Source organism: Callionymus lyra, chromosome 11 (genome assembly GCF_982586985.1).
Source record: "Callionymus lyra chromosome 11, fCalLyr1.hap1.1, whole genome shotgun sequence".
Taxonomy (NCBI): domain Eukaryota; kingdom Metazoa; phylum Chordata; class Actinopteri; order Syngnathiformes; family Callionymidae; genus Callionymus; species Callionymus lyra.
The window spans coordinates 5140048-5167403 of record NC_141828.1 but is presented as its reverse complement, the minus strand read 5'-3'; the positions used below and the strand labels follow the sequence as shown (position 1 = coordinate 5167403).

The following is a 27356-nucleotide window of genomic DNA, read 5'->3' as shown; positions in this document are numbered from 1 at the left end:
CAGTAGATCATCAAACACACATGTTTCTTGAAGGAGTCAGTAGATCATCAAACACAGAGATGTTTCTTGAAGGAGTCAGTAGATCATCAAACACAGATGTTTCTTGAAGGAGTCAGTAGATCATCAAACACAGATGTTTCTTGAAGGAGTCAGTAGATCATCAAACACAGATGTTTCTTGAAGGAGTCAGTAGATCATCAAACACAGATGTTTCTTGAAGGAGTCAGTAGATCATCAAACACAGATGTTTCTTGAAGGAGTCAGTAGATCATCAAACACAGAGATGTTTCTTGAAGGAGTCAGTAGATCATCAAACACAGATGTTTCTTGAAGGAGTCAGTAGATCATCAAACACAGATGTTTCTTGAAGGAGTCAGTAGATCATCAAACACAGATGTTTCTTGAAGGAGTCAGTAGATCATCAAACACAGATGTTTCTTGAAGGAGTCAGTAGATCATCAAACACAGAGATGGTTCCAAAGCTTAGGAGCAACAGTCTGGAAGGATTTCTCTCCTCTGGTCCTGAAGTTCAGGAACCATCAGTAGATTCTGATCCACAGACCTCAGAGCCCGAGCTGGGGTGTAAGTCTGGATCAGATCACTGATGGAAGGTCTGACCATGAATAGATCTGAAAGTAAGAACCAGAATTTTAAAATGATCCTGAAAGAAACTGGAAGCCAGTGAAGAGTTTTAAGGATCAGGAGAAACGTGAGTTCTTCTACTAGAGCGGCTCTAGAAGAAGAACTCACGTTTCCTCAATCCTTAAAACTCAAATAAATATTATGTTTTAAAATTAAGAATTAATAGGAACTGTTTGTTTTTCTTTTATAAACAATTTTGCAAAATTAAGGTAGAGAAAAATGTCTATTACATGTATTTTAAACTGTAATAATATTTGCTGCATGTCGTGTCTCAGGACGAAGGAAGGGGGCGCTGTGAAGCTCTGGGATCAGGAGATGAAGAGATGTCGTGCTTTTCAGCTGGAGACCGGTCGGACGGTGGAGTGTGTGCGGTCAGTCTGCAGAGGGAAGGTAAGAAGAACTTCCCTCCTTCTCCTTCTGTCCTTCATCCATTCTTCTTCTTCTCCAGGGGAAGATCTTGGTGGGAACTAAAGACGGCGAGATCATGGAGGTCGGGGAGAAGAACGCCGCCTCCAACCTGCTGCTGGACAGTCACGCCCTGGGCGGGATCTGGGGTCTGACGGCTCACCCTCTGAAGGAGCTCTGCATCACGGCGAGCGACGACGCCACCATCAGGGTGTGGGACCTGAACGACAAGGTGAAGAAGACTTCACGGGTTCTTAATGATCCCAGTGAAGGACCGGGTCCTCTTGGGTCTTTCAGAAACTACTGAACAAAGTGTGCGTCGGGACGGCGGCTCGGTGCGTGAGCTACAGCGCCGACGGCGAGATGCTGGCGGTGGGGATGAAGAACGGGGAGTTCCTGGTCCTGCTGGCCAACTCGCTGAAGGTTTGGGCGAAGAAACGAGACAGAAGTGCCGCGATCCAGGACATCAGGTGAGCACGAGGATGGATCCAACAGATCAAGTGAGGACATGCTGGTGCGGTGTGTTTGAAGATGAGTGTGTTTTCTTTAGGTTCAGTCCAGACCGGCGGCTTCTGGCCGTTGGGTCGTCGGAGAACATGGTGGACGTTTATGACGTGAGTGCAGGTCCCAGTTTGACCAGACTGATTTACTGCTGCGACATTCCAGCTCTGATCCTGCAACTGGACTTTTCTGCAGACGGCTGCTACATTCAGGTGAATTAGTTCAACCTCCATCTTGAAGAGCTTTACTGCTGCTACTGATGTATATATACCAATATACCAATATATGTACTGAATATGTTGGTCATTATGTTGCTCCAGATGTATGGATCATATGTTGGTCCATATAGTGTACCATATGTTGGTCCATATATTGGTCCATATGTTGGTCCATATGTTGGTCCATATATTGGTCCATATGTTGGTCCATATGTTGGTCCATATATTGGTCCATATGTTGGTCCATATGTTGGTCCATATATTGGTCCATATGTATGGAATATGTTGGTCCATATGTTGGTCCATATATTGGTCCATATGTTGGTCCATATGTTGGTCCATATATTGGTCCATATGTATGGAATATGTTGGTCCATATGTTGGTCCATATGTTGGTCCATATATTGGTCCATATGTATGGAATATGTTGGTCCATATGTTGGTCCATATATTGGTCCATATGTTGGTCCATATGTTGGTCCATATATTGGTCCATATGTATGGAATATGTTGGTCCATATGTTGGTCCATATATTGGTCCATATGTTGGTCCATATGTTGGTCCATATATTGGTCCATATGTATGGAATATGTTGGTCCATATGTTGGTCCATATATTGGTCCATATGTTGGTCTATATGTTGGTCCATATATTGGTCCATAAGTTGATCCATATGTGTGGAATATGTTGGTCCATATGTTGGTCCATATATTGGTCCATATGTTGGTCCATATGTTGGTCCATAAGTTGGTCCATATGTTGGTCCATAAGTTGGTCCATATGTTGGTCCATAAGTTGATCCATATGTGTGGAATATGTTGGTCCATATGTTGGTCCATATATTGGTCCATATGTTGGTCCATATGTTGGTCCATATATTGGTCCATATGTTGGTCCATAAGTTGGTCCATATGTTGGTCCATAAGTTGATCCATATGTGTGGAATATGTATGGTCCATATGTGTGGTCCATACATCTGGACCATATGTTGGTCCGTATGTGTGGTCCATACGTCTGGACCATGGTCCATACATCTGTATCATACATATTCCATACATATGGACCATACCATAAGTTGGTCCATATGTTGGTCCATAAGTTGATCCATATGTGTGGAATATGTATGGTCCATATGTGTGGTCCATACATCTGGACCATATGTTGGTCCAGATGTATGGTCCATATGTCTGGCCCATGGTCCATACATCTGGATCATACATATTCCATACATATGGACCATACCATATGTTGGTCCATATATTGGTCCATATGTATGGAATATGTTGGTCCATACATATGGTCCATACATATGGATCATGTGTATGGACCAACATATTATATAGTCCAGATGTATGGTCCAGATGTATGGTCCATACATATGGTCCAGATGTATGGACCATACATCTGGACCAAATGTATGGTCCATATATTCTGATGTCACTGATATTCTCCTATAAATGATTCTAAGGATTTCAAACCTTGCTTGCATGTGTGTCTTCAGGTGTCCTCAGGTGCTTACACTCGGCAGGTATTTGAGGTCCCTTCAGGAAAACTGGTGAGCGACCAGGTGACCATCGACAGGATCACCTGGGCGACCTGGACCAGGTGACTCACAGCTTCTTTTAAAGAGCTTCGACGACCACGGAAAGACCCTGAAGTCGTGATGTTTTCTCCTCAGCGTTATGGGCGACGAGGTTGTGGGCGTATGGCCGCGGAACGCGGAGAAGGCCGACGTCAACGCGGCGTGTGTGTCGCACACGGGTCTCAACATCGTCACCGGCGACGACTTCGGACTGATCAAACTCTTCGACTTCCCCTGCCCCGAAAAGTTTGTGAGTCTGAAGGAAAGAAGCTTTGAAAACAACCATGTTGGAAGAACAGAGTCGAGTATCTCTGGTTGCATCTGTTCACAGGCCAAACACAAGCGCTACCTCGGCCACTCGGCTCATGTGACCAACATCCGATTCTCACATGACGACAAATATGTGATCAGCACAGGAGCAGATGACTGCAGGTAAACACAAATAACACAAGGAAATAAGTAAGTAAGTCATTTGTATTTATATAGTGCTTTTCCAGACCAGGGTCACAAAGCGCTTAAACAATCAAAACAATATTCAATAAAGTATATACTTTAAAGATCAAGATAACACACAACAGTTTCAGAGTTTCAGAAAATCAAGGAAAAGCCTGAACAAATAAAAATGTCTTAAGATGTTTCTTGAAGGAGTCAGTAGATCATCAAACACAGATGTTTCTTGAAGGAATCAGTAGATCATCAAACACAGATGTTTCTTGAAGGAGTCAGTAGATCATCAAACACAGATGTTTCTTGAAGGAGTCAGTAGATCATCAAACACAGATGTTTCTTGAAGGAGTCAGTAGATCATCAAACACAGATGTTTCTTGAAGGAGTCAGTAGATCATCAAACACAGATGTTTCTTGAAGAAGTCAGTAGATCATCAAACACAGATGTTTCTTGAAGGAGTCAGTAGATCATCAAACACAGATGTTTCTTGAAGGAGTCAGTAGATCATCAAACACACATGTTTCTTGAAGGAGTCAGTAGATCCATCAAACACAGATGTTTCTTGAAGGAGTCAGTAGATCATCAAACACAGATGTTTCTTGAAGGAGTCAGTAGATCATCAAACACAGATGTTTCTTCAAGGAGTCAGTAGATCATCAAACACAGATGTTTCTTCAAGGAGTCAGTAGATCATCAAACACAGAGATGGTTCCAAAGCTTAGGAGCAACAGTCTGGAAGGATTTCTCTCCTCTGGTCCGGAAGTTCAGGAACCATCAGTAGATTCTGATCCACAGACCTCAGAGCCCGAGCTGGGGTGTAAGTCTGGATCAGATCACTGATGGAAGAAGGAGCCTGACCATGAATAGATCTGAAAATAACAACCAGAATTTTAAAACCTTATTTATGGTGCTAACAAAACAGTGAACTCCCATGATGCCTTTCTACACACTTCTCTATTTAGTGGCAGCTGATTGGTTGCTACAAAACTGTATTTAAATGATACGTCCATGTTAATATGTCTAACGTGAAATTCAGCTGTGGATAGTTGGCTGGGCGGCAAAGCATCGTTTGAGCTGCTCACGGTTACTGAGAGGGTTGTTGAGATTAATAAATAATCTCCCTTTTGTGTGTTTTTCAGTGTATTTGTGTGGAAATGCCTGTAATCGCTTTGACTCAAAGCACCTTAACAACACCACAAGTGGATCCAGAGGGAATCGAACCCACGTCTGAGGAACACCGAGCTCACGGGCGGCGACGGACATGGAAGAGTGACACGCACTTGAACTTAACTGTCGTTGTAGTTTTTCTATTCACAGTCAAGGGGTCGGTCCTCAGACGCTCGGACCGGAACCACCGGGTAGTAGTAGCTCCAGTTTGACACAAAGTACTTTGTTTACAGTTCTATTTTGCTGTCAGTCACGTCAAGTACGACACCTTTACACACCTGAGGTCGATGTTGCTCGCTTGAGTTTTGGAAGACGAGCGCGCGGGCGTAAGAAAACGCCGACGTTACCAGACGACGATGTGCGTATTTACAGTGAAGAGAATAAATGTACGGAACAAACTTGAACACTTACATCTACCAGAAGTCTTACGAATCGTTGGAGTCATTTAAAGTGGGGTTTTTGAAAAGAAGATAAAAAAAACAAAAGGGTTTAAGAAAAAAAAGAAGCCTTTTTCTTCCGTCGTAGAAAATTGTCACACTTAAGTGCCTTTCTGGATCTTTCTACCTGAGTGTGTGTTTTTATTTGTTTCTTTCTGATCATTACTGAAGTGATTTCTTACTGTCTGGTGCTACACTGAGAATGTTTGAAACTTCATTCATGCAAAATGCTTGTCGGTCATTCGTTATCGTTATGATTTAAAGATCCAAAGCATGGTGAAAAGAGGTATATCTAAGAGTAGAAGAAACGTCTATTTATGCTTCGACGAGAGAGCGAGGCTCATACGTGGTTTTTAACTGTCGTGTATTTGTGCTATATTTGTATGGAAACGTGAAAATAGCTGTTGAATCTTCAGCAAAAATGCACTTTTAGATGATTTTAAATGACTGTAAAAAAAAATCTTCAATAACACCAAGAGTAGTGTTAGTACATGAAGAGAAATATGTAAATGAAAAGTAAGTTAAATGTCACTCATCGACTTGTTCGTCAACCAAGACAAGGTCAGTAGATTTGTAGTTTATTAGCTGGTTCAAAATCAACCAAGATTAAAGGTCACAATTATATAGTGATCTATAAATATGCCACGTTTTTTTTTTTGTGAAGGAGGAAAAAACACAGAAATAATGAGGATGATATGAGCCTTAAAGAATGAAAAATGCGCTAAATCTCCTACTTCCTGTTTGGTAAACATACATTTTGTTGCCAGCGACTTGGACTGCTGCAAAATTTTGAGTTTAAAAACCCTCAACTATCCTAAACTCTCTAAGACTCAAATCTTTCTGATGTTCACAGTTCAGTTGCCCAATTTGATCAAATGTAAAATTAATATTCAAAAAACAAATGTGTTAAAAACCGTCAACATATTTGCACAACTACTGTCAAATAGACCCTTTTTTTTTATTCATTCTGATGAAAAGAAAGTGGCGCAGCAACCAGGACTTAAATATTCTTCCAGTCCATTATTTCCTGAATAAAAAGCTGCTGTTCATATGAATCAAATTGATGCTTCCATTGCTCACCTTCCACCTTCAACCGTCTTCCTCCTCACGTCTCGAATCATGGCTCTTGTGCTCATAACGGCAAACGAAACAGAGCTTCCTTATTCCCGCATAACTTGGTTCTCTGAGGTCACGGAGGCCAGACTTCATTTTCTACGGTTCTAGCCTTAAACGGCGTGAGGGTGAGAGTCTCAGTCATCCGGAGATTTAGAGACAAATTCCTAGAAAGGACTTGGTGTCATCAAGATTCCTGTGTTGTTGCCAACTTCCCTACTTTTTATGTTTGTTTTTCTGACTCGACCATAGCGGTGTGTAATCTGGCGAGACGATACACGATACATCGCGATACTGAAGGAACCACAAAATGTTGGGTTACTTTCAGTTTTATTGTAAGAAAACTGTCATTGCATCGTAAACACACGATGTTGTTACATGCTTGAGATACTGGTTTCTATCAGAGTATATTTGGATTTCACAAGAGAAGAAATCAAGTGAATTAAGAGATCGATACAGTGCTGTTGAGTATCGATACAGTATCGTGTGAAGAGATATCGCTATATTAAGGTCTACGATATCGTCTTACATCGCCGGGAATAGACCACCAGACCGACCCAGGGCCGAGTAGAATAGATCACAACCTGTCAACTTAAGTTGCCTTCATCCATACAAACACAATGATTCGGGAGCTTGGAAACCACTTCATATTCATAGTACGGAGTCAGTTAATACCCGTCGTAGTACGAAGTCAGTTCATACTCGTCCTAGTACGGAGTCAGTTCATACTCATAGTACGAAGTCAGTTCGTACTCGTCGTAGTACGAAGTCAGTTAATACTCGTCGCAGTACGGAGTCAGTTCATACTCGTCCTAGTACGGAGTCAGTTCATACTCGCGTAGTACAGAGTCAGTTCATACTCGTCCTAGTACAGAGTCAGTTCATACTCGTCCTAGTACAGAGTCAGTTCATACTCGTCCTAGTACGGAGTCAGTTCATACTCGTCCTAGTACGGAGTCAGTTCATACTCGTCCTAGTACGGAGTCAGTTCATACTCGTCCTAGTACGGAGTCAGTTCATACTCGTCCTAGAACGGAGTCAGTTCATACTCGCGTAGTACAGAGTCAGTTCATACTCGTCCTAGTACGGAGTCAGTTCATACTCGTCCTAGTACGGAGTCAGTTCATACTCGTCCTAGTACGGAGTCAGTTCATACTCGTCCTAGTACGGAGTCAGTTCATACTCGTCCTAGTACGGAGTCAGTTCATACTCGTCCTAGTACGGAGTCAGTTCATACTCGTCCTAGAACGGAGTCAGTTCATACTCGCGTAGTACAGAGTCAGTTCATACTCGTCCTAGTACAGAGTCAGTTCATACTCGTCCTAGTACAGAGTCAGTTCATACTCGTCCTAGTACGGAGTCAGTTCATACTCGTCCTAGTACAGAGTCAGTTCATACTCGTCCTAGTACAGAGTCAGTTCATACTCGTCCTAGTACAGAGTCAGTTCATACTCGTCCTAGTACGGAGTCAGTTCATACTCGTCCTAGTACGGAGTCAGTTCATACTCGTCCTAGTACGGAGTCAGTTCATACTCGTCCTAGTAGGGAGTCAGTTCATACTCGCGTAGTACGGAGTCAGTTCATACTAGCGTAGTACGGAGTCAGTTCATACTCGCGTAGTACAGAGTCAGTTCATATTCGTCCTAGTACAGAGTCAGTTCACACTCGTCCTAGTACAGAGTCAGTTCATACTCGCGTAGTACGGAGTCAGTTCATACTCGCGTAGTACGGAGTCAGTTCATACTCGCGTAGTACGGAGTCAGTTCATACTCGTCCTAGTACGGAGTCAGTTCATACTCGTCCTAGTATCCTAGTACGGAGTCAGTTCATACTCGCCTAGTACGGAGTCAGTTCATACTCGTCCTAGTATCCTAGTACGGAGTCAGTTCATACTCGTCCTAGTATCCTAGTACGGAGTCAGTTCATACTCGTCCTAGTATCCTAGTACGGAGTCAGTTCATACTCGTCCTAGTATCCTAGTACGGAGTCAGTTCATACTCGCGTAGTACGGAGTCAATTGAGAGACATCGAGGGGTCAAAAGTGCATCATTCTGGCAGAGGAATGTTGTGACATCTCTTTGGTCACTTCAGCAAAAGGGAGTTGAAACTGACCACGGCGATTCATTCCTTGTTTTTTTTTTAACCTTTTTTTTCTCCAAAAGAGGAGCAGATCTATTCAGTCTGAAGAAGACCGAGCCCCTTACCAGAACCTCCCGCCTCCCTTCCTGTCAGGAGTTCAGTTCTGGTCCAAGAGCATGTGACAGGAAAAGGAAATTGTGCAACTTTTATGCCTGCAAACAAGCTAACGGTTTTAATTTGATTGTCTATGATTCACCCAGTTATCTTGTTTCCTCTTAGTCTGGTGTATATTACAAATAATTGTGGCATAAAAAATAAAAAAAATCAATTTAAACATTGATGTTTCTTAGGGTAAAAAAAAGAAAAAAGAAGTGACATCATAGAGATGATGGTGCAACTCCAGGTCATGGCTCAGCATGTGTTGTGTGTTCATCTACGATGCAGCCGATATACATGATCAGTGCAAACAATTACCACAGAAGAAGAAGAAGAAGAAGAAGCCAAGGAACACGAGATCTACTATATAAATGTCGTAGTTGTTGTGAACTTGAGTGAGCGGCGGTTGTTTCTTGATTTGTATCATACTGTACATGGAGATATCAACAGATGCATGAATTTATTTTTCAACCAGAAAATGTGTTTGTGGGGAAAATATTTTATGCTGCGGAATTGATGTTTGATTTTTTTATACCGAGTTTATTCTGTGTGCGCGCGGATGTGTGTGTGTGTCAATAACAATCAGATTAAATGAGACTCGTGCAAGTTGAACGTGTTTCTTCACTGACTCCAGCACTTATAATATATAAAGACACTAACTTATGGCGTAAAGTACATCGTCTCCATGGTAACCATCAAGTGAAACGTCTCGCAGGGTTGTTTATTTGACGTGGCGTCTAATGCAATTTCTGACGGAGATTAAAATTATATTTTTACCGCAGGATCACGACGTCTTGGCTGTGAAAGCATCAACACACAGCAATGCGCATTTATCAACCTATTCCAATCATTAACTAGGGAAAGAAAAAAATGAATCTAATTATTAACTGATGGATAGAATAATATATAACAGAAAATGACCATTCTTGTCAATAATTAGGAGTTACTCATATACTATTGATTTCTTATCGAAAGGAAATGCTCTTAATGAAATTAGGCTAAAATCAAAATATTATTTATTTTTGTATGGACTTCAGTTTTGCTAATGTTCAAAATTTTCTTTTGCAAAATTTTGATTGCCATCTGTCAAAAATACATTGGGTTATTTCACTACAATAACTTTAGTTTACACACATTTAATAGGATCACTTTAAGAGACGTTTTTAATACACGTTTATTATAAAGCATGTATTTAATCATGTTATTTAAAAGATTATATTATATATATTTTAAGAATAGTCTTATTGAATATGGAAGTTTATTAGTGCCACTAGAATATTGAATTGTTCAAAGTTTAATTTAACTTATTAAAAATGTTGAAACGTTTTATTCAAAATGTTGTTTAATTGTTATTTTTTTAATCATTTCTATAAAGAAATATTTGAACATTTTCCAAACGAATGATCATCGAATGGTCGTATACCTTTTACATAAATATTTGTTACACAATATTGTCTAACTTAAAAGGCACCTTTACAATGTAATTCTATGTAATCTATTCTATGTTAATCTTGTATCCTTTGTCTTTGTTATTTTTCTTTGATCTTTGTTATTTATCTTTAGACTTAGATTGTAAGTAGGTAAGTAAGTAATTTTTATTTATATAGCGCTTTTCCAGACCAGGGTCACAAAGCGCTTAAACAATCAAAACAATATTCAATAAAGTATATACTTTTAAGGTCAAGATAAAACTGATAACACAACAGGAGTTCCAGCAAATCAAGGAAAAGCCTGAACAAATAAAAACGTCTTAAGATGTTTCTTAAAGGAGTCAGTAGATCATCAAGCGCAAAGAGAGAGAAGATGGTTCCAAAGCTTAGGACCAACAGTCTGGAAGGATTTCTCTCCTCTGGTCCGGAAGTTCAGGAACCATCAGTAGATTCTGATCCACAGACCTCAGAGCCCGAGCTGGGGTGTAAGTCTGGATCAGATCACTGATGGAAGGTCTGACCATGAATAGATCTGAAAGTAAGAACCAGAATTTTAAAATGATCCTGAAAGAAACTGGCAGCCAGTGAAGAGTTTTAAGTTCAAATTTAAAAGATTATATTATATTTAATAAGAAAAGTCTTATTGAATATGAAAGTATATTAGTGCCACCAGAATATTGAATTGTTGAAAGTTTAATTTAACATTACAAATGTTTTTCCAAACAAATGATCGTCAAATGGTCGTATAGCTGCAGTTTTTTACATAAATATTTGTTACACAATATTTAATATTGTCCAACTTAAATGGCACCTTTACAATGTAATTCTATGTAATCTATTCTATGTTAATCATGTATCCTTTGTCCTTGTTATTTGTCTTTGATCTTTGTTATTTATCTTTAGACTTGTATTGTATCATCTTGTTCTTTCTCTTTATTTCTCTTTGTTCTTGTTCTTATTTTATTTTATTTGTATTTATTTTTATGAATAATTGTTGTATTGCTGTGTCTAATTGGAAAAAAACAATTTCCCGAAGAAGACCTCCTGAGGGATCAATAAAGTTCTACCTAAACTAACCTAATATTGAATATTTGATCAGAAATTGCTTGAAAAATATGTGTTTTATAGACGAAATTAAAAAAAAGGCCGTAGATTCAACACAAACGTGGATTTTCTCTCCGCAGTCACGACTCTGACGCCTCCTCACGCACGCACGCACGCACGCGTGTGCACGTGTGTTGTCATTCACCACCAGCTGTGTTGAACCAGGAACGGTGCGGTGTGACGTCCCCGCAGTGACGTCACCGGGCTTAGGCTGTCACGTCTCCCGCCTGCGCAGAATACCGGTGTGCGTGCGCGCCTCGCGTGTCCTTCACCGCTGGTGTGTCTGCGCGCTCCCGTCGTCCGCTCCATCCCCGGTGCCACTAAACTCACGGACGGAAGAAGAAAGAAAAGAAAAACGCGAAGCAAAGGATAAGAAGGAGGAGAAAACGTGAAGAAAGTCCTCGCGCGAGTGTCGAGCGTCTCCTTCGTCCCGCGGACTCGGGCTAAGCTAACAGGCTAACCTGCCTCCACATCCCGCTCTTTTCTCTCCGGTTATGTCTTCGAGTGACTATCGCTGAAGCCACCAGGACCTCCTGCTTCTTCTCCTCCCGGGCCGAGCCGCCATGGAGTGCCGCGTCCTGTCCATACAGAGCCATGTAGTCCGGGGGTACGTGGGCAACAAGAGCGCCTCTTTCCCGTTACAGGTGAGCGTCGTGTGTTCATCACCGGACACCGTCACGTGTGCGCTCGTGTCTGTGCCTTCAGATCGTGACTGAGACTCATCTTTGGAACGTTTTGAACGTTTTTGACGAGATTGAAGGTGTTGATAAATATGAATGTGTCTGTGTGTACATGTCAATATACTGAATATAACCGTTGAGTTGGTACAACCACTTCAATGGTACTTCAATAGTACTTTGTAATTACAAATATTGTCGAGTACAATGATAATAATGATGACTGCTGAATGCGATATAACTTCGATCAATACATAATTTATTTGTTATATTCATATATATATACTATTTTTTACTTATTTATATTTATACTTTTATATACATTTAGTATATGCACTATTTAAAACATTATTTATTTGTTCTATTTATATATATATATATATATCACATTTTTTTCCTAATTCATAGTTATACTTTTATATACATTTATCATATGCACTATTTAAAACATTATTTATTTGTTCTATTTATATATATATATATATATATATATATTGCACTATTATTTAATAATTTATATTTATACGTTTATATACATTTTATATATGCACTATTTAAAACATTGTTTATTTGTTCTATTTATATATATATATTGCACTATTTATTTTACTTATTTATATTTATACTGCTTTTATACATTTATTATATGCAATGATTAAAACATTTATTTATTCTGTTTATATTATATTGCTCTATTTACAACTTATTAATATTTGTATTTATACAATCACCCTATGCTGTGTTTTTTAAACGGTTGCCAAGCAACGAAATTTTGTTGCCAGTTTTTCCACTGCTGTGTTCTTCTGTGCAATGACAGTAAAGAAAGTCTAAAGTCTAAAAGGTCAGTGATGGGCAGTTGAATGTCCTTAGGTAGTACATTCACAGTAGTATACAGTAGTTGTTGTGACTTAAATACGATACATTCACTTTGATATGTGTAATTGAAATGTGCTTTTTATGAATGACACCAATCAGTTCTAAGAAAAACAAAAATGACACAATGAAACAAAGTAAAATTGTACAGCCTTTGATACATTTAATCCACAAGCTGTTGCCTTTACAGAGAGAATAACTACTTTAAAGTGTAAAACAATACATGCAAACAAGTGAAAGACCAACCAAATACCAATACCTGGTACTACAGAAGCATTTTTCAAGTTTAATACCCAAACCCTAAATTTTAAATCCATGCATTTATGTATATTCACTTGACTCAAAAGTGGAGGACAAAGTCCTAAAGTCTAAACCCTCATAGTCCTATTTAGAGGATATTAATGAACAATAAAACATAAATACAAAATAAAACATTTTGTTTCTACATGATCTCTGCATGACATATTAAGTTAGGTGACATTATTTATCATAATAATCACAGTGTTTTTTGTCTAATGATGACAAAAGGTCATTCCAGGTTGTCCTGCTGTTGGTTCAGTCGAGCTGAAGAAGTAAATGATCATCTAAGAAGAGGATCAACTAATCCATAAGTCAATATATAATGTTTTTCTCTCATAACGTGTTGTCGAAGGTTGAGTTCTTCACGCTACCAGTTAAAAGTGTGTCTTCATAAGTTAACCAGTGGCAATGCACAACATTTTATATGTAAAATGTAACATTTTACATTTAAAATGTAAAATGAATGAATTATGAACCCAACCTGAAAACTAGAGTTTCTGTTTGCAGTGAGTTTTGAGCAGACTTCTCATATTATAGTTGTGTTTTTCAGAACGAATCTCCCAATTAAAGATACAAAAAAATCATTTGGTATGGAAGTATATAATTGCCATCGGAATACTGAGTTATGGAATTAAACATTTTAAATGCTGGCCTTTAGATAGATGGATAGAACTTTATTTATTGTTTTGTATTTTCAAAGCATTGGATTATTTCCTGTACAAGTTAATTTAAGGTGAAGGGCTCAGAGGTGATGAGCTTGATCTACCTTGTTCTTCAGTGCAGGATTAATGAAGGCGAGTTTTTCTGTCCATTACCAGGACCTGCTAAACCCTGAGATGCGTGTCATTCTGATCCAACTTTTATCAGTGCCTCGTTGACACTTGAGCGTCTCATCGTCTTGTTGGAGCAAGAGCTGCATCTATTTTTAGCCTGCGGTTCCCTCTCGGTGTGTAATGCGGTTTTCCTAATGGCCGGCAGGCTTTAGAAATCACGTGTTTAGAATTTACAAATTAAATGATCACTTTCATATAACGGGGGGGGGGGCCTCACGGATGCATGATCCTGAGACTCCAGACCCTCGTGACCCCGTCCAGGGAATAACACGATTTCAACTTTGAACTCAGTAATGTCGTTTGCCAGTGTACTCCTGTCATCTATGATGATAAATAAAAACCACCCAATTCCTGATAACAACCTCATATATGCAGAGCCATATTAATGAATAAATTAGTGTGTAACCCTTTATTGACACGCATGACCTGCCGTTATTTCATTTTGTTCATCCATGAATAGCAACCGCTCCTAATAACAATTATTTAAATATTTAAATAAATAAGCTTTATTTTTTCCCCACAATTTTCAACTGAGAGTAGAATCAATTTATCATAAAATACTGATCATTCTGTTCCTCTATGTCATGTAATATCTATGACTTAATATTAACAATGGAATTTGAACTCATTATTCTAGTACAGGATGTAAGTCGTCTAACTACAAAATTATAATTTTTTTTCAACCTTTCGTCCACTTAAAAGTCAGTCAAAAATAATCAATCATTATTCAATTTTTGAGTTCATAGGACCAGGAAAGGATTGTTTATAAGGCTTGAGTTTTACAGACAGAGTTGTTTACACGACACAATTTGGTGACTAACGTTGAAGATTAAACACCATCTCGTGGAGTATTAGCTCATGCTGACATTTTAATGAGTCGGTGGAAATGTTGAATGAAAGTAGACGTTTGAGATGTTCACGTGACCTTTTGAGAGCGAATAATAACGAAGGCAATTAGTTTGGAGTTTGAGATTCGAGCCTGAAGGCAAGAGAGTCCAGGTTTACAAATGTTTCAAGGATGGCAATAATTCTGAGCCGTACCAGACTTTTCTCAAATGTGAAACCACCAGCTTCATGGCTCGGTCACTCGTGAGGCTGCAAAGCCTTCATTTATAAAGATAAATAGAGAACAATAAATGCAAACGACAGGAATACGATGACTATGATGTGGCGAGGAAGCCCGTGAGCATTCAGGACATCCCTTGGACTGAGCTGTCAGGACGGAGAAGCTTCAACTCATCAGCTGGTGGGCAATAGGATTTACTCCCCCGTGATTGGCTGACCCTGGGTTCCTCCTCATGATGTCACTGTACACAATATTACGTAACGAGTGATGACATTTATCTGTAGTCTTTGGTGATTCATTTCAGTGTACGTGGTGTGTTTTAACTGACGTCTATGAGGCTAAAATAAAGTTAAATTTCTCAAACTAATTTCATGTCCATCAAATGTCCAGCTGCTCAAAAGCTGAATGTTCTGTGAAGAATATAATTTTGACATTAATTTATGGGTAACATAAGCACTTTTTGATTAATTTATCAACATCCTAACACAAGAACGACACAATATGGTGCTTTACTTTATGCATCGTGGAACAAATTGGAAGCTACGACGCTCCACGTGTCGAACCTCCAGGACAGCAGATGGAGCTGTTATGTGACATCGGACACAATTTCACACTTTCTTTAATCCAGACTGTTTATATCTTTGTTTGACGGTTGCTTTTATCTTCTTTTTTACCAATACTCAATACCGTATAGACACTGTTTCTGACTTGTAACCAGGCCGACCAACGAGCATATACTGCCAAATTGCAGTTTTATTGAGATTTCCTCTAAAAAAGAAAACATTTTAATCACATCAACCTAATCAACATCATATCAGAATTGGTGATTGACGGCAATCTTGAACTCGCCTGACAAAGTTCCTTATCTTTGTCCTTTACCGACAGATACTGACGGATCATAAAACAACATTATTCATTTTGCAATTTGATATTGAACCGAAGTATCTTAGATTCTAAATGAAAAGTAAGTGAGTAATAGTTACTTGTTAAGATCTTTCTAGACCAGGGTCACAAGGCACTTGAACAATGAAAAGCAACACACGGTTAAAAATAAATACAAATTTACAAACTCTAAAAGTCCCAGACAACATAAGACCAGTGCTTTTTCTCAAATCACATACTTCTCTTAGTATACTAGAAGTTAGTATGCATCAGGATAGTGTACGTACTAACTAGTACGCAAATTCTCCACAGATAGTATGTCTCAAATCAAACTCTGCTGCTACACACTAACAGGAAATGACGCTGCAGCTTCTTCTTCTAGTTCTATTTAACGATGGTTGCAACCAGCTGTTGGAACGCCATCGCCACCTGCTGGCAGCACGTTTTGCAAGTTTGGAAAAGAAATAAAGAAAAAATATGAGAATGGAAATATTCGTGAGATACTGTATTTAAGCTGGTATCAGCAGAGAAGACGTATCATCCTTTTACTGGTGCGGAAAATACACCTGTACGTATATGAATATATATATATATATATATATATATATATATATATATATATATGACGTAACTTCCATTTACAACGTCACTAAGATGGAGCTGTTTAGTGTAGAAAGTGTCCATCGATCCATACTCATTTTTGTGGGCGTTATAGTGACAATTTAGTGTGTATGGAGCACTATATTTACATACTCAGAATTGAGACACACTAACGCACTAAAAATACTAACTTTGAGTACACAAGTATGCGATTTGAGACACAGAACAACACTGGAGTCCCACAACGTTAGCATTACCACTGAACAGTTGCTGTAGCTGTGCATTTACTTCCTGTTCTCCGTTAATTATTCTTGGATGGAAGTGTCTTGGAAAATGTTATTTCTTTGGTCCCATCAGGTGTTGTCTCTTCCAAAGTCATCTGCAGTGTTTCATAGAAGGTGAATCAGAAGAATTCTCACAGCTTCCATTCAAAAGCTTCCACTCAATTGAAAAGAACAAAAGACATGTTTTACTCGCGCTGCTGCTTCAGCCCAATTCAATCAAGCCGTCGAGATAAGACGTCACGTGGACCAGTAACCAAGTCGCTCCATTAATTAAGACACGATGTTGCAGCCGTGCAAGAATCAGAAGATAAAGGTGAACGTGTTAGTGTTTAAAACATGACTTTATCGAACTCTCTCGGACTCGAACTTTGACCTGGATATAATATGTTGGATCCGCAGCTGAAACGACACCAAAGATAATAATAATGATGATAATAATAACGTCTCTTTTTTACTGTGACGACTGATCATTTGTGTCTTGTCGGTTCCAGGTTTTAGGGTTCGAGGTGGACTCCATCAACTCTGTGCAGTTTTCCAACCATACAGGTAAGACCCAACATAAGTTGTGTTTGTTGTGCTGAGAAACGAACACAAGTATTGTTATTGTGGGTGGACGGATATTGTCAGACTATGATTTAATTAATTCCAATTAAAGTTAAAAATTCAAGAGTAGATTAAGATGCACATGTTCAAAGTTGTATGAAAACATGTCATATAAGTGTTGCTAGTGTAGCATAGTTTAAATAATGTGTTGTTTATACTTGACCGTCATTCCTATGCTGTGCTGTCCATCATTCCAGGCTCACTTTTTAAATTGTCTTTAACCTTATAAATGGGTTTCAGCAACTATTTAAAATGACATTCAGTTCTGCTGCACAGGTTGCTGCCAAAATCTTAATGTCAAATACACGTCCTGGAACAACCTGAAGCCTTATCTTTCTGAGGACAGATGGCAAAAGTCTGCTTCCTCTTGTTGTCCAGAGCATCACTTTGTGGACACAGTTTCCAAAAACGCCACTTAACATGGTCATTCCATCATCTAACATCCACCCAAACTTCTTCTCAACGTGTAATATATGTATGCATGTACGCATCTGTTGTTTCCAACACTTACCTGCGTAAAGGTGCATCGAGCCAAAAGAAAGAAGGAATAAAAAAATTCAAGACTGAATAGTGATGATAATAAGGAAAAACTGCATTAAAAATATGAAGATAGCACAAATGTGTGTGAACACAAAGCTTTAATTCTATTGTATACAATTTATTTGTATTTCAATCAATCTTGAAGGAATTACGGACAAAACTTAAGTTAATTTCATTTTAGTAACGCAAAGTAATCCTGAAAAAGACAAATGTGGGAAAATGACTAATTCAGTTTTATTAATTGAACAATATCAACAATATGAATGGAATACAAATTAGAAATAAACTTGTTGGTTTAATGTGTTTAAAACCGTGTTTAAACCACATTAAAGACACTTTTATTTGTGAAGGCTTTTCCTTGATTCTCTGAGACTCCTGTGTTTGTCTCGGTGTTATCTTATCTTTAAAGTATATCTTTATTGAATATTGTTTTGATTGTTTAAGCGCTTTGTGACCCTGGTCTGGAAAAGCTCTACAAACATCACTTACTTACTTACTTACTAACTTACACTGGGGATACATGTGATCCCTGGGCCACATATTGCCAGAAGGGTTTAGTTCAGATGTCGCCGATTACTTCTAAAATAATCCCAACCATGAGTCAACGTGAGGGCGAGTAGAAAACAAGTAGGATAAGAATTCTGGGTGAACTATCACTTCTGCCTTTAACTTGTGTTTCAACATCAGTCTGTAGCACGAGACCATGTCAATATTTACATGATCACAGTTGGTGTTCAGAGCGCAGCAGGATCGTCTTATTCACACCAGATGAACTTTACTGATCTCTCGGAGCAAACTTTTCTAAATCAAACACACCTGTGTGTGTGTGTTTACACACCATCAACAGCAATGAACTGAGCGTGCAGGAACATGTCTTAAATGCAAAAAGTATCACTAAAAGTGTACGTGTTAAATATAAATACTTTTGCATATCTGTAGGATCAGGCTCTTGATCTGCTGTCACTTGTTCCTTTGAACTCGATGGTTTTTAAGTTTCACCTCAAAATGAAACTTAAAAATCGATCCAAAATAATTTAGAAAATATTCTTTTGTTTCTTCATCTTCCTGTGAATGAATATACATGACTTTGGGATGTCTAACATGTAAATGAAGTATAAATAGTCGTAAATATTCTCATTAAAAGGTTTAAACAGTAAACCGGCTTCGCTTTGGTCTTCATATCAATAATAAGATAAACTTTATTGATCCTTTTGTAGGTCTCTTTTGGGAAACTGTTTTTCCAGCACACAGCAACACAGACAATAGATTCATAAAACAAAAGAACAAGAACAAAGTGCAATAAAAATAAAGATCAAACTGAAAAAATCTGTCTAAAGATAAAGAACATGGATCAAAGATAAATAACACAAAGATTAACGTATAAAATCATCTTTTCACTCCTGCCACCAAACTCAGAATTAAACAATCTTATAACACGTGGAATGAGTCCCTGAGTCTATTAGTGTTTCATCATGGGAGGAGCATTCGTTCTCCATCTGCTTCTCTGTTCACTGAGGACATTGTTCAGAGGATGATGTCATCATCATGATGGACAGTAGTTTGTCCAGTTATCCCCTCTTGACATGACATTGAATGTAGAACTAATTTTCGTCCCTAAACTTCCAGGATCTGCCTTTAATCGACGTGTCTTTAAAAGTCTCATGAATGAAGCTCCGGGTCTGAATCGAGCAGCAAACGATGACGACAACAGTCTCTGTCGTGGCCTCCATGTTAATACAGCACATGCACACACACACACACACACACACACACACACACACTGATCGTCTCCTTCTCCCAGCCCCGGTGGCTTTTTTCTGCCTTGTTACCTAGCAACCACTACCCCCCCCCCCCTCTCCTCCTCCCACCATGTGACCTGTTCTGTGACTCACCTGTCGCTGCCACGTCATTGGTCGGCGTCAAACCTGTCATTCTTGACAAATGTGCTCCGAGCCGTTAATGCAAACGTCAGCGTTTCTGTCGCACAAAAGTGCAAATCAGTAAAAACACGAGCCTGGTTCTATCAAAGTCTTTACAATATACTCTTTTAAATGCACGTCAAATGTATGTTCAGCTTCATACGTGACATGTGTCCCGTCATGTGACCTTTGACCTGGTCTCTGCAGGTTATTCCCACTGGAAGGGTCAGGTGTTGACTGCAGATGAGCTCCATGTTCTCTATGAAGGCATCAAGCTGAACAACGTTCACCAGTATGACTACGTTTTAACAGGTACTTTTTTCACCGTCGTTTATTATTAACCCGTGTGTCGTCTCAGGGTCAAGGTGACCCAGAGGTCCGGAAGAAAACGTGTTTGTGGTATCCCTTGTGTTATCTCAAGGTCAAGCTGACCCGAAGGCCTGGAAACAAATGTGTTTGTGTTATCCCAGGGTCAAGGTGACCCGAAGGCCCGGAAAAAATGTTATGTGGTATCCCTTGTGTTATCTCAGGGTCAAGGTGACCAGATGGCCCGGAAACAAATGTGTTTGTGGTATCCCTCGTCTCTGGCCTCCCTCCCTGGCTTCCATAAATACATATGCAGTGTTGGAGGTCGTTCCCCTTGACCCAGAGACAACACAAGGGATACCACAAACACGTTTGTTTCCGGGCATTCGGGTCACCTTGACTCTGAGATAACGCAAGGATTAATTAAGTATCTGTAACAACACTAGAAAAATGATTATATTTCTGGCTTTTCCAGTTAACTAGTTACATTTTTCAGTGTAAATTTCAATGTAGTGTTACTGAAACTATGTAACATATATTTCCATGTGTGTTTAATCAGGGTACACCAGAGACACGTCCTTCTTAGAAATGGTGGTGGACATCATCCAGGAACTAAAGAGAGCAAATCCAAACCTGGTTTATGGTATGTTTTTACTCATTCATGCTGTGAGACAATAACATCTGTTCAGAAACTAAATCTTGAATGTGTGTATAGAAAAAAAGGTTAAGTCTTACCTAAGTACGTGTAGTAAAGTATCTTTTTTGTCATGAAATTATTAAAATTGAATTGTGTAAATTTGTTGTACTTTTGCTCTGTGCTATACAAGACAATTAAATCCAGTCAAAAACATGTGAATATTGAGAAATTCTCAATAGATTTTTTAGAGGTTTTAGATTTGATCTTGTTTGTTTTCGCAGTGTGTGACCCAGTTCTCGGGGACCACGGATCCATGGTGAGATGCCTGTGATGACTTCATTGTGTGTGTGTGTGTGTGTGTGTGTGTGTGTGTGTGTGTGTGTGTGTGTGTGTGTGTGTGTGTGTGTGTGTGTGTGTGTGTGTGTGTGTGTGTGTGTGTGTGTGTGTGTGTGTGTGTGTGTGTGTGTGTGTGTGTGTGTGTGTGTGTGTGTGTGTGTGTGTGTGTGTGTGTGTGTGTGTGTGAGATGGATTATGTTGATCAAAAGTCTTCACCTTACTGAGCATCATTTTTATGATTCAAACATCAGTTCACGAGCCACACTTTGCCTGCATTTCTGATGTATTTGTGTTTCTCTTTCTCTGCAGTATGTTCCTCAGAATCTCTATCCTGTCTACAAGAACAAAGTGGTTCCTGTGGCTGATATTATCACTCCCAACCAGTTTGAAGCAGAGTAAGTCTTTTATTTGATATGTTTTACATGTAACGTCATCAATAGTATTGATTATATGACGATGTTTTGCGTCCTCCGCTAGATTATTGACGGGGAAGAACATCAGCACGGAGAAAGATGCTGTGGAGGTGAAGGATCTTCTTGATGTCATGTAGCACATGTTAGCATCTCACCGTCTCCTTTCCTGGCGTGTGCAGGTGATGGATCTTCTTCACGCCATGGGACCAGACACCGTGGTTATCACCTCTTCCGATCTGCCCCCCAGACTGGGCGACCGCTTCCTGGTGTCATTGGGCAGCCAGCGCCAAGGTCAGTCTATTGATCTGAGGTCAAGTGTCCTAGAAGATGCTGTTCAAATTGACTCGCTTGAATCCTTTATTTAACTTCTACTTTCATGGTGATCGACAAATATGATTTGCTGGCTGGATAGCAAAGCATTATGGGAGCTACAGAGAGGGTTGTTGAGAGAGGGATGGGAGCTTGTAAACCAGAAGGATCTTCTCGCCTGCAGTTGATACAAAACTCTACAGCAAGAATTCTGAGCCGCTCTAGTAGAAGAACTCACATTTCTCCTTCAAACTCTTCACTGGCTGCCAGTTTCTTTCAGGATCATTTTAAAATTCTGGTTCTTACTTTCAGATTTATTCATGTTCAGGCTCCGAGTTTGCAAGTCTAAATTAATGTAATTTAATTTAACAAGTGAAAAATTAAATGAAAACTACTTTGCCGATTTCGTTTAATGTCTGGAAGCTGCTACTTATGGAGTAGAAATTCAAGAAACTCTACTTTCAAAGGATAAAAACGAATGGCTTCTTGTCAGAAACACAGTCAAAGACATAGATATGAGTCTGTTATTCACTCGACCCAACTGACCCGCCGAGAGAGGAAGACCATGAACCATGATGGTGGATTTTGCGAGGAAGAGTTGGTGAAATGTGTGGTTGTCTGGGACACATTTTATCAGCAACAGAAACATCATTTTTAAATGCTCTGAGCAGGATTGCATTTCTCAACAATTATCCAAAAAGTATTTAAGGGGCAACTAATGACAACACTGGCAGTAACAGTTTCTTATTCTGATGTGTTGATTTGAACTTCTCTAGATCTTTCTATTGTATCATCAGTGTATGTTTGTACAAAACTCTCTCTTCATTGAAGTATTGACATTAGAAAATGATCTTAAGCTCCGCCCACTGAAAACACTTTGTTGTTCTGGAGATGAAATCTTGTTGACCATAACCACACCCACCCTGCTGTGATTGGTCAGACATGTAGGTATGTCACTGCGTGTCATCAATCCTGGCAGTTTCCTCCAAGGGACTCGTTGTATAAACAAAGCGAGGCGTGATCACAGCTGGAGGAGGAGTGAAGCCATTATTACGTCATAATGGACTCTCGTAACCTCTCGTTCGCCGTGATTTCAGAGCAACTTTATAAAGTAATAAGTGTAAAACATGGTCATGATGAGAAGTTACTGCGTCTTAGAGAACATTTAGTAAATGAGAGTCAGGAGAGTTTTCACATTAGTTGACCTTCAAAGAGAGAAAAGTGTCAATAAGTCATTCGTTTTCCTGCTTTGCTGGAATTCTCACTTCTATGGTAAAATGTCTTCCAGTTCGTCCAGACGGTACGAGGACCACGCAGAGAGTTCGAATAGAGGTGCCTAAAGTCGACGCCGTTTTCGTGGGAACCGGGGATTTGTTTGCTGCGATGCTGCTCGCTTGGACACACCACTACCCTAACGACCTGAAGGTACACACACACACTCACACACACACACTCACACACAAAAGGCATTATGTGTGTGTTGTTCCAAGGCTCGGATACAAACGCTTCCGTTTGTGTACTTTCCCTCAGATGGCTTGTGAGAAAACGTTTTCAGTGATGCACCATGTTATCCAGAGGACCATATCGTACGCTCACGGTAAGAAATGAAAGATAAAATCCAGTGATGACTTTCATTCTGATGGTTCTAGAATTCATTCTCAGTCTTTGTCGGTTTATTTTTTTATATGACGCAATAATTCAACCTCATTCAGGACTTGATACAGGAAGGTATAGCGCCCTCTGCTGCCGGAGGTTGCATTAATATTTAATAAGGGATTTATTTTAAGTTTGAAATGGCTATGAAACGTACATGTGAAATACTATAAATGTGCATCAACTTCGAATCTCTTTTGCATCTTAACTGTAACAAAATGTTTCAAGGTCAATAAGAAGAGCAAACCTACTAAAATATGTGTGACAGAAAAATACATTTTGAACAAAAGGAATGATAATAATGAAGATGCTTGTGGGAATCTTAACCTAAAAGATATATTTTTCAATCCCCCACCGCCCTCACCCTCTCCCTGGACCAACTTTGTCTCCATCAGAGTTGGCAGGACCAGGTCGGAGGCCTAGTCCGCCTCAGCTGGAGTTGCGGATGGTTCAGAGTAAAGCCGACATAGAAGACCCTGCTATAGTCACGGAGGCCACGATCATTTCCTAACGTCACCCCCCCCCCACACACACACACACACACACACACACATGACTCATACTAAACTGCCCATCAGTCCCATGTAACCTGGTAATCTCATAACAGTGACTCTCATCTTCAACGTCGTCCCGACTCCTCTATCCCGTTGGTATTGTAGTCGCCTTCTAGTCCCTGTTCTTCCTCGTCCCAGTTACCCAAGTGTTGTGGGGCGAGAGTCGCAGAGAGACCAGGTGTGAACGTCTTCACCGAGTTCACCAACAATATACAAGGTTTTAAATTGTGACTATGACTGAAGTTATAGGTGGATTTTAATTAAGAAAACCTGTTTTTTAATGACATTTTTATTGTTTTAAACCTTAAACCACCTTTTACATTATTTTGAAGGTTGTGAGCATTTATTTAAACAGAAAATGCAGTTGGTTAAAGTCGATCTGTGTCTCAAATTGCATACTTTCGTACTAAAACGTATTAGTGCACAAGTGCGTCTCAATTATTAGTATGTAAATGTAGTGCTCTATACACACTCAATTGTCACTAAAACATCAAAACTGAGTATGGATCGATGGACACTTTCTACCATAAACGACTTCATCTTAGTGACATTGTAAACAGAAGTTACATCATATATATATATATATATATATGCGCTTATACTTACAGGTGTATTTTCAGCAGCAGTACAAGGATGACACGTCTTCGCTGCTGATACTGGCGTAAATATTTCGCCAATATTTAGTTTCTCATATTTCTTGATCCAAACCAAACATGCTGCCAGCAGGTGGCGATAGTGTTCCTACAGCTGGTTGAAATCATCCTTAAATAGTAGTAGAAGAAGAAGCTGTCGCGTCATTTCCTGTTAGTGTGTAGCAGCAGAGTTTGATTTGAGACATACTATCTGTGGAGGATTAGTTACTAGTTAGTAAGTACACTATCCTGATGATACTAACCAGTGCACTAAGAGAAGTATGTGATTTGAGACACAGAATACGATTGACCTTAACGTTCAACTACGTTAAAGAAAAAAACATTCACACACATTCAACTGGAGGCAGTTAATTTATTATCTTTTCTCTGGATCCATCTGATCTGATACGTTGACCTTTCACCTCCGTAACACATAAGTACTTTTCTGAGTCAGTTTTCAAATAGAATGACTTAATTTTAAAAAAAGAAATGGTTTGTAAACTGTGTGATCAGTTGCTAAAGCAACACGCTAGTCAAAGGTGTTGTTGGCTGACTTGTGTGTATTCACCAACAGCTACTACACAAACACACAAAGGTGACCAAATTTGTCCAAAGACTTTATTTTACAGTTAAATATCCTCAAATAAACAAACATCACGTTCGTTTTGAAGACTTTCCTGAGTCTAAGCAAACGTTCCTGAACGTCTTCACCTCCTGAACGTCTTCACCTCCTGAACGTCTTCACCTCCTGAACGTCTTCACCTCCTGAACGTCTTCACCTCCTGTGTCTCTCTGCGACTCTCTCTGCTTCTTCCCTCCCCGTCTCACAGCAGTGATGTATCGGTGACCAAGTCTAAACCCTAAGACCAACAAAAATATGTCAAATAAGAGAAGAAAAAAAAATGACGCACAATGTATAGTTGATGTATAGATGTTGTACTATAACTGTATCGGAACCATCTGTATCATATATTCTCTCTCGGAACCATCGTGTTGATGCTACTGTACCATCGACCGCTCGCTCCATATCGCCGGAGGCGTCCGGGGCCGGTTCTGGCGCCGGAACCGTCGTCGTCGTCCCCCGTTAGTCTTCGTAGGTAAAACTGCCAATAATAGCTGGACTTGTGTAGAAAAAAAAAAAAAAAAAAGCCGGCAGCTCAATCATCAGTCTCGTTGGTCAGCGCCGGAACCGGGTGGGTCCGAGCTCGACTGTGACCCAGAACCATATATTTGAGGCTGCGTCTCCTGGAGGAAGGAACGTGGAAGTCACTCCTCGGTGAGCTCCTGCCTGGACTCTTTTACGAGTCAAATGTTTGTCCCACTAATGTGTTGCTATGATGAGAATTGAAGTAGAACCAGCAGCACAACTATGAGGAAGAAAAACTACACGTTGTTTCAAATATCGACGTATATCAGTGACATCTGAATATTGAGTATTTTCTTGATTTAAATGTTTTTTTTATTGATTTTATTCCATATTTGTTTAATTGAATTCAATAATTAGTCAATTGAAAGTTTTTTTAAATAATTTAATTAAAATAAAATGAGGTAAAAATAAACGTTTTTGATATTGTAATTCCAATAATTGAGAATTAAATGCTGGTACAATGGTGTCACCAGTCAGAACTAAGAAAGTATCGAGCTGCTACTACTACTACTATGTTGACGTGCTTGTGATGATTAGATGTTATTATCAAACAAACAAATTCCACCTCTTAATATAAGTAAATAAGTAATATTTATTTATATAGCGCTTTTCCAGACCAGGGTCACAAAGCGCTTAAACAATCAAAACAATACTCAAAAAAGTACATACTTTAAAGATCAAGATAATACTGAGAACAACACAGGAGTTTGAAAGTGAACGAAATCAATCGAGGAACATCTCAATATTCTCATGTCGCTGATCTACGTCCATAGTTCAAATACTATTACTCTGATATATATTTGATTGTCTGTAAAACTGGTTAAATTCATCTTATTTTAGCTCAGCTTATCAAGAGTCAGTGCTTTTTCTGGGCGAACGAGAGGTTACGAGAGTCCATTATGACGTAATAATGGCTTCACTCCTCCTCCAGCCCCGCTTTGTTTATACAAGGAGTCTTGGACGTGGATACTTCCGGTGACAAACCTTCATGCTTGACCAATCACAGCAGAGTGGGTGTGGTTATGCTAAACACGTTTTTTCCCAGTGGGCGGAGCTTACTGTTATTTTCTAATGCCTTTGGTTATTGAACCGCAAGAACCGTCTCGGACTGAGCTCACCGTGGAGTGACTTGTTCCAGGTTCTCCTGAGCTGGTTTAAAATAAACCCCCTGTGATGTCACCTCGACATGGCACGTGCCTTAACCCACCGAGCTTCCTGGGTTACTGAACAATTGTACAAGATCCAAGAAAAAAAAAAGATTCCGTCCTTTAGGAAAAAGAAAGGAAAGTGAATCTGTGTCGCAGGATAAATGGTTCTGGGCCCATGTTTCTCTCTGTACTGCTGTTGTCTCTGTGGACTGTTCTGTGAAACTGCCTTAGGAACCAAACATGACGCCACACTAGGAGGGGGGGGTTTATATATCTCATCATGTCTTTTATTCTCAACAAGGTGCCAAGATAGACCAGAAAACATCGTTTCTTACCCTTTAACTGTCTTTGTTTGAACATG

At 39.4% G+C, this 27356-nt stretch overlaps 2 protein-coding genes across 2 annotated transcripts in view; both read left to right on the top strand.

Annotated features, from left to right (window-relative positions):
* Nucleotides 1-7236, top strand: part of LOC148069011 (echinoderm microtubule-associated protein-like 6) — a 71273-nt gene extending 64037 nt beyond the window's left edge. Inside the window, exons 36-43 of the mRNA XM_087801953.1 lie at nucleotides 918-1032; nucleotides 1091-1279; nucleotides 1345-1517; nucleotides 1598-1760; nucleotides 3269-3372; nucleotides 3446-3599; nucleotides 3681-3781; nucleotides 4937-7236. Coding sequence (XP_087658079.1) covers nucleotides 918-1032; nucleotides 1091-1279; nucleotides 1345-1517; nucleotides 1598-1760; nucleotides 3269-3372; nucleotides 3446-3599; nucleotides 3681-3781; nucleotides 4937-4961 — 1024 coding nt within the window. The 3' untranslated portion in view covers nucleotides 4962-7236. The remainder of the gene's footprint in view (nucleotides 1-917; nucleotides 1033-1090; nucleotides 1280-1344; nucleotides 1518-1597; nucleotides 1761-3268; nucleotides 3373-3445; nucleotides 3600-3680; nucleotides 3782-4936) is intronic.
* Nucleotides 7237-11542: 4306 nt separating this feature from the next.
* LOC148069010 (pyridoxal kinase-like) lies at nucleotides 11543-26225 on the top strand. Its single transcript, XM_087801957.1, has 11 exons — nucleotides 11543-11927; nucleotides 17290-17344; nucleotides 20068-20172; nucleotides 20726-20809; nucleotides 21085-21119; nucleotides 21449-21534; nucleotides 21617-21662; nucleotides 21732-21843; nucleotides 23150-23286; nucleotides 23392-23458; nucleotides 23910-26225. Exons 1-11 carry the CDS (start codon nucleotides 11847-11849, stop codon nucleotides 24023-24025), a joined length of 924 nt encoding a protein of 307 aa, XP_087658083.1. The 5' UTR covers nucleotides 11543-11846; the 3' UTR covers nucleotides 24026-26225.
* Nucleotides 26226-27356: the final 1131 nt, after the last annotated feature.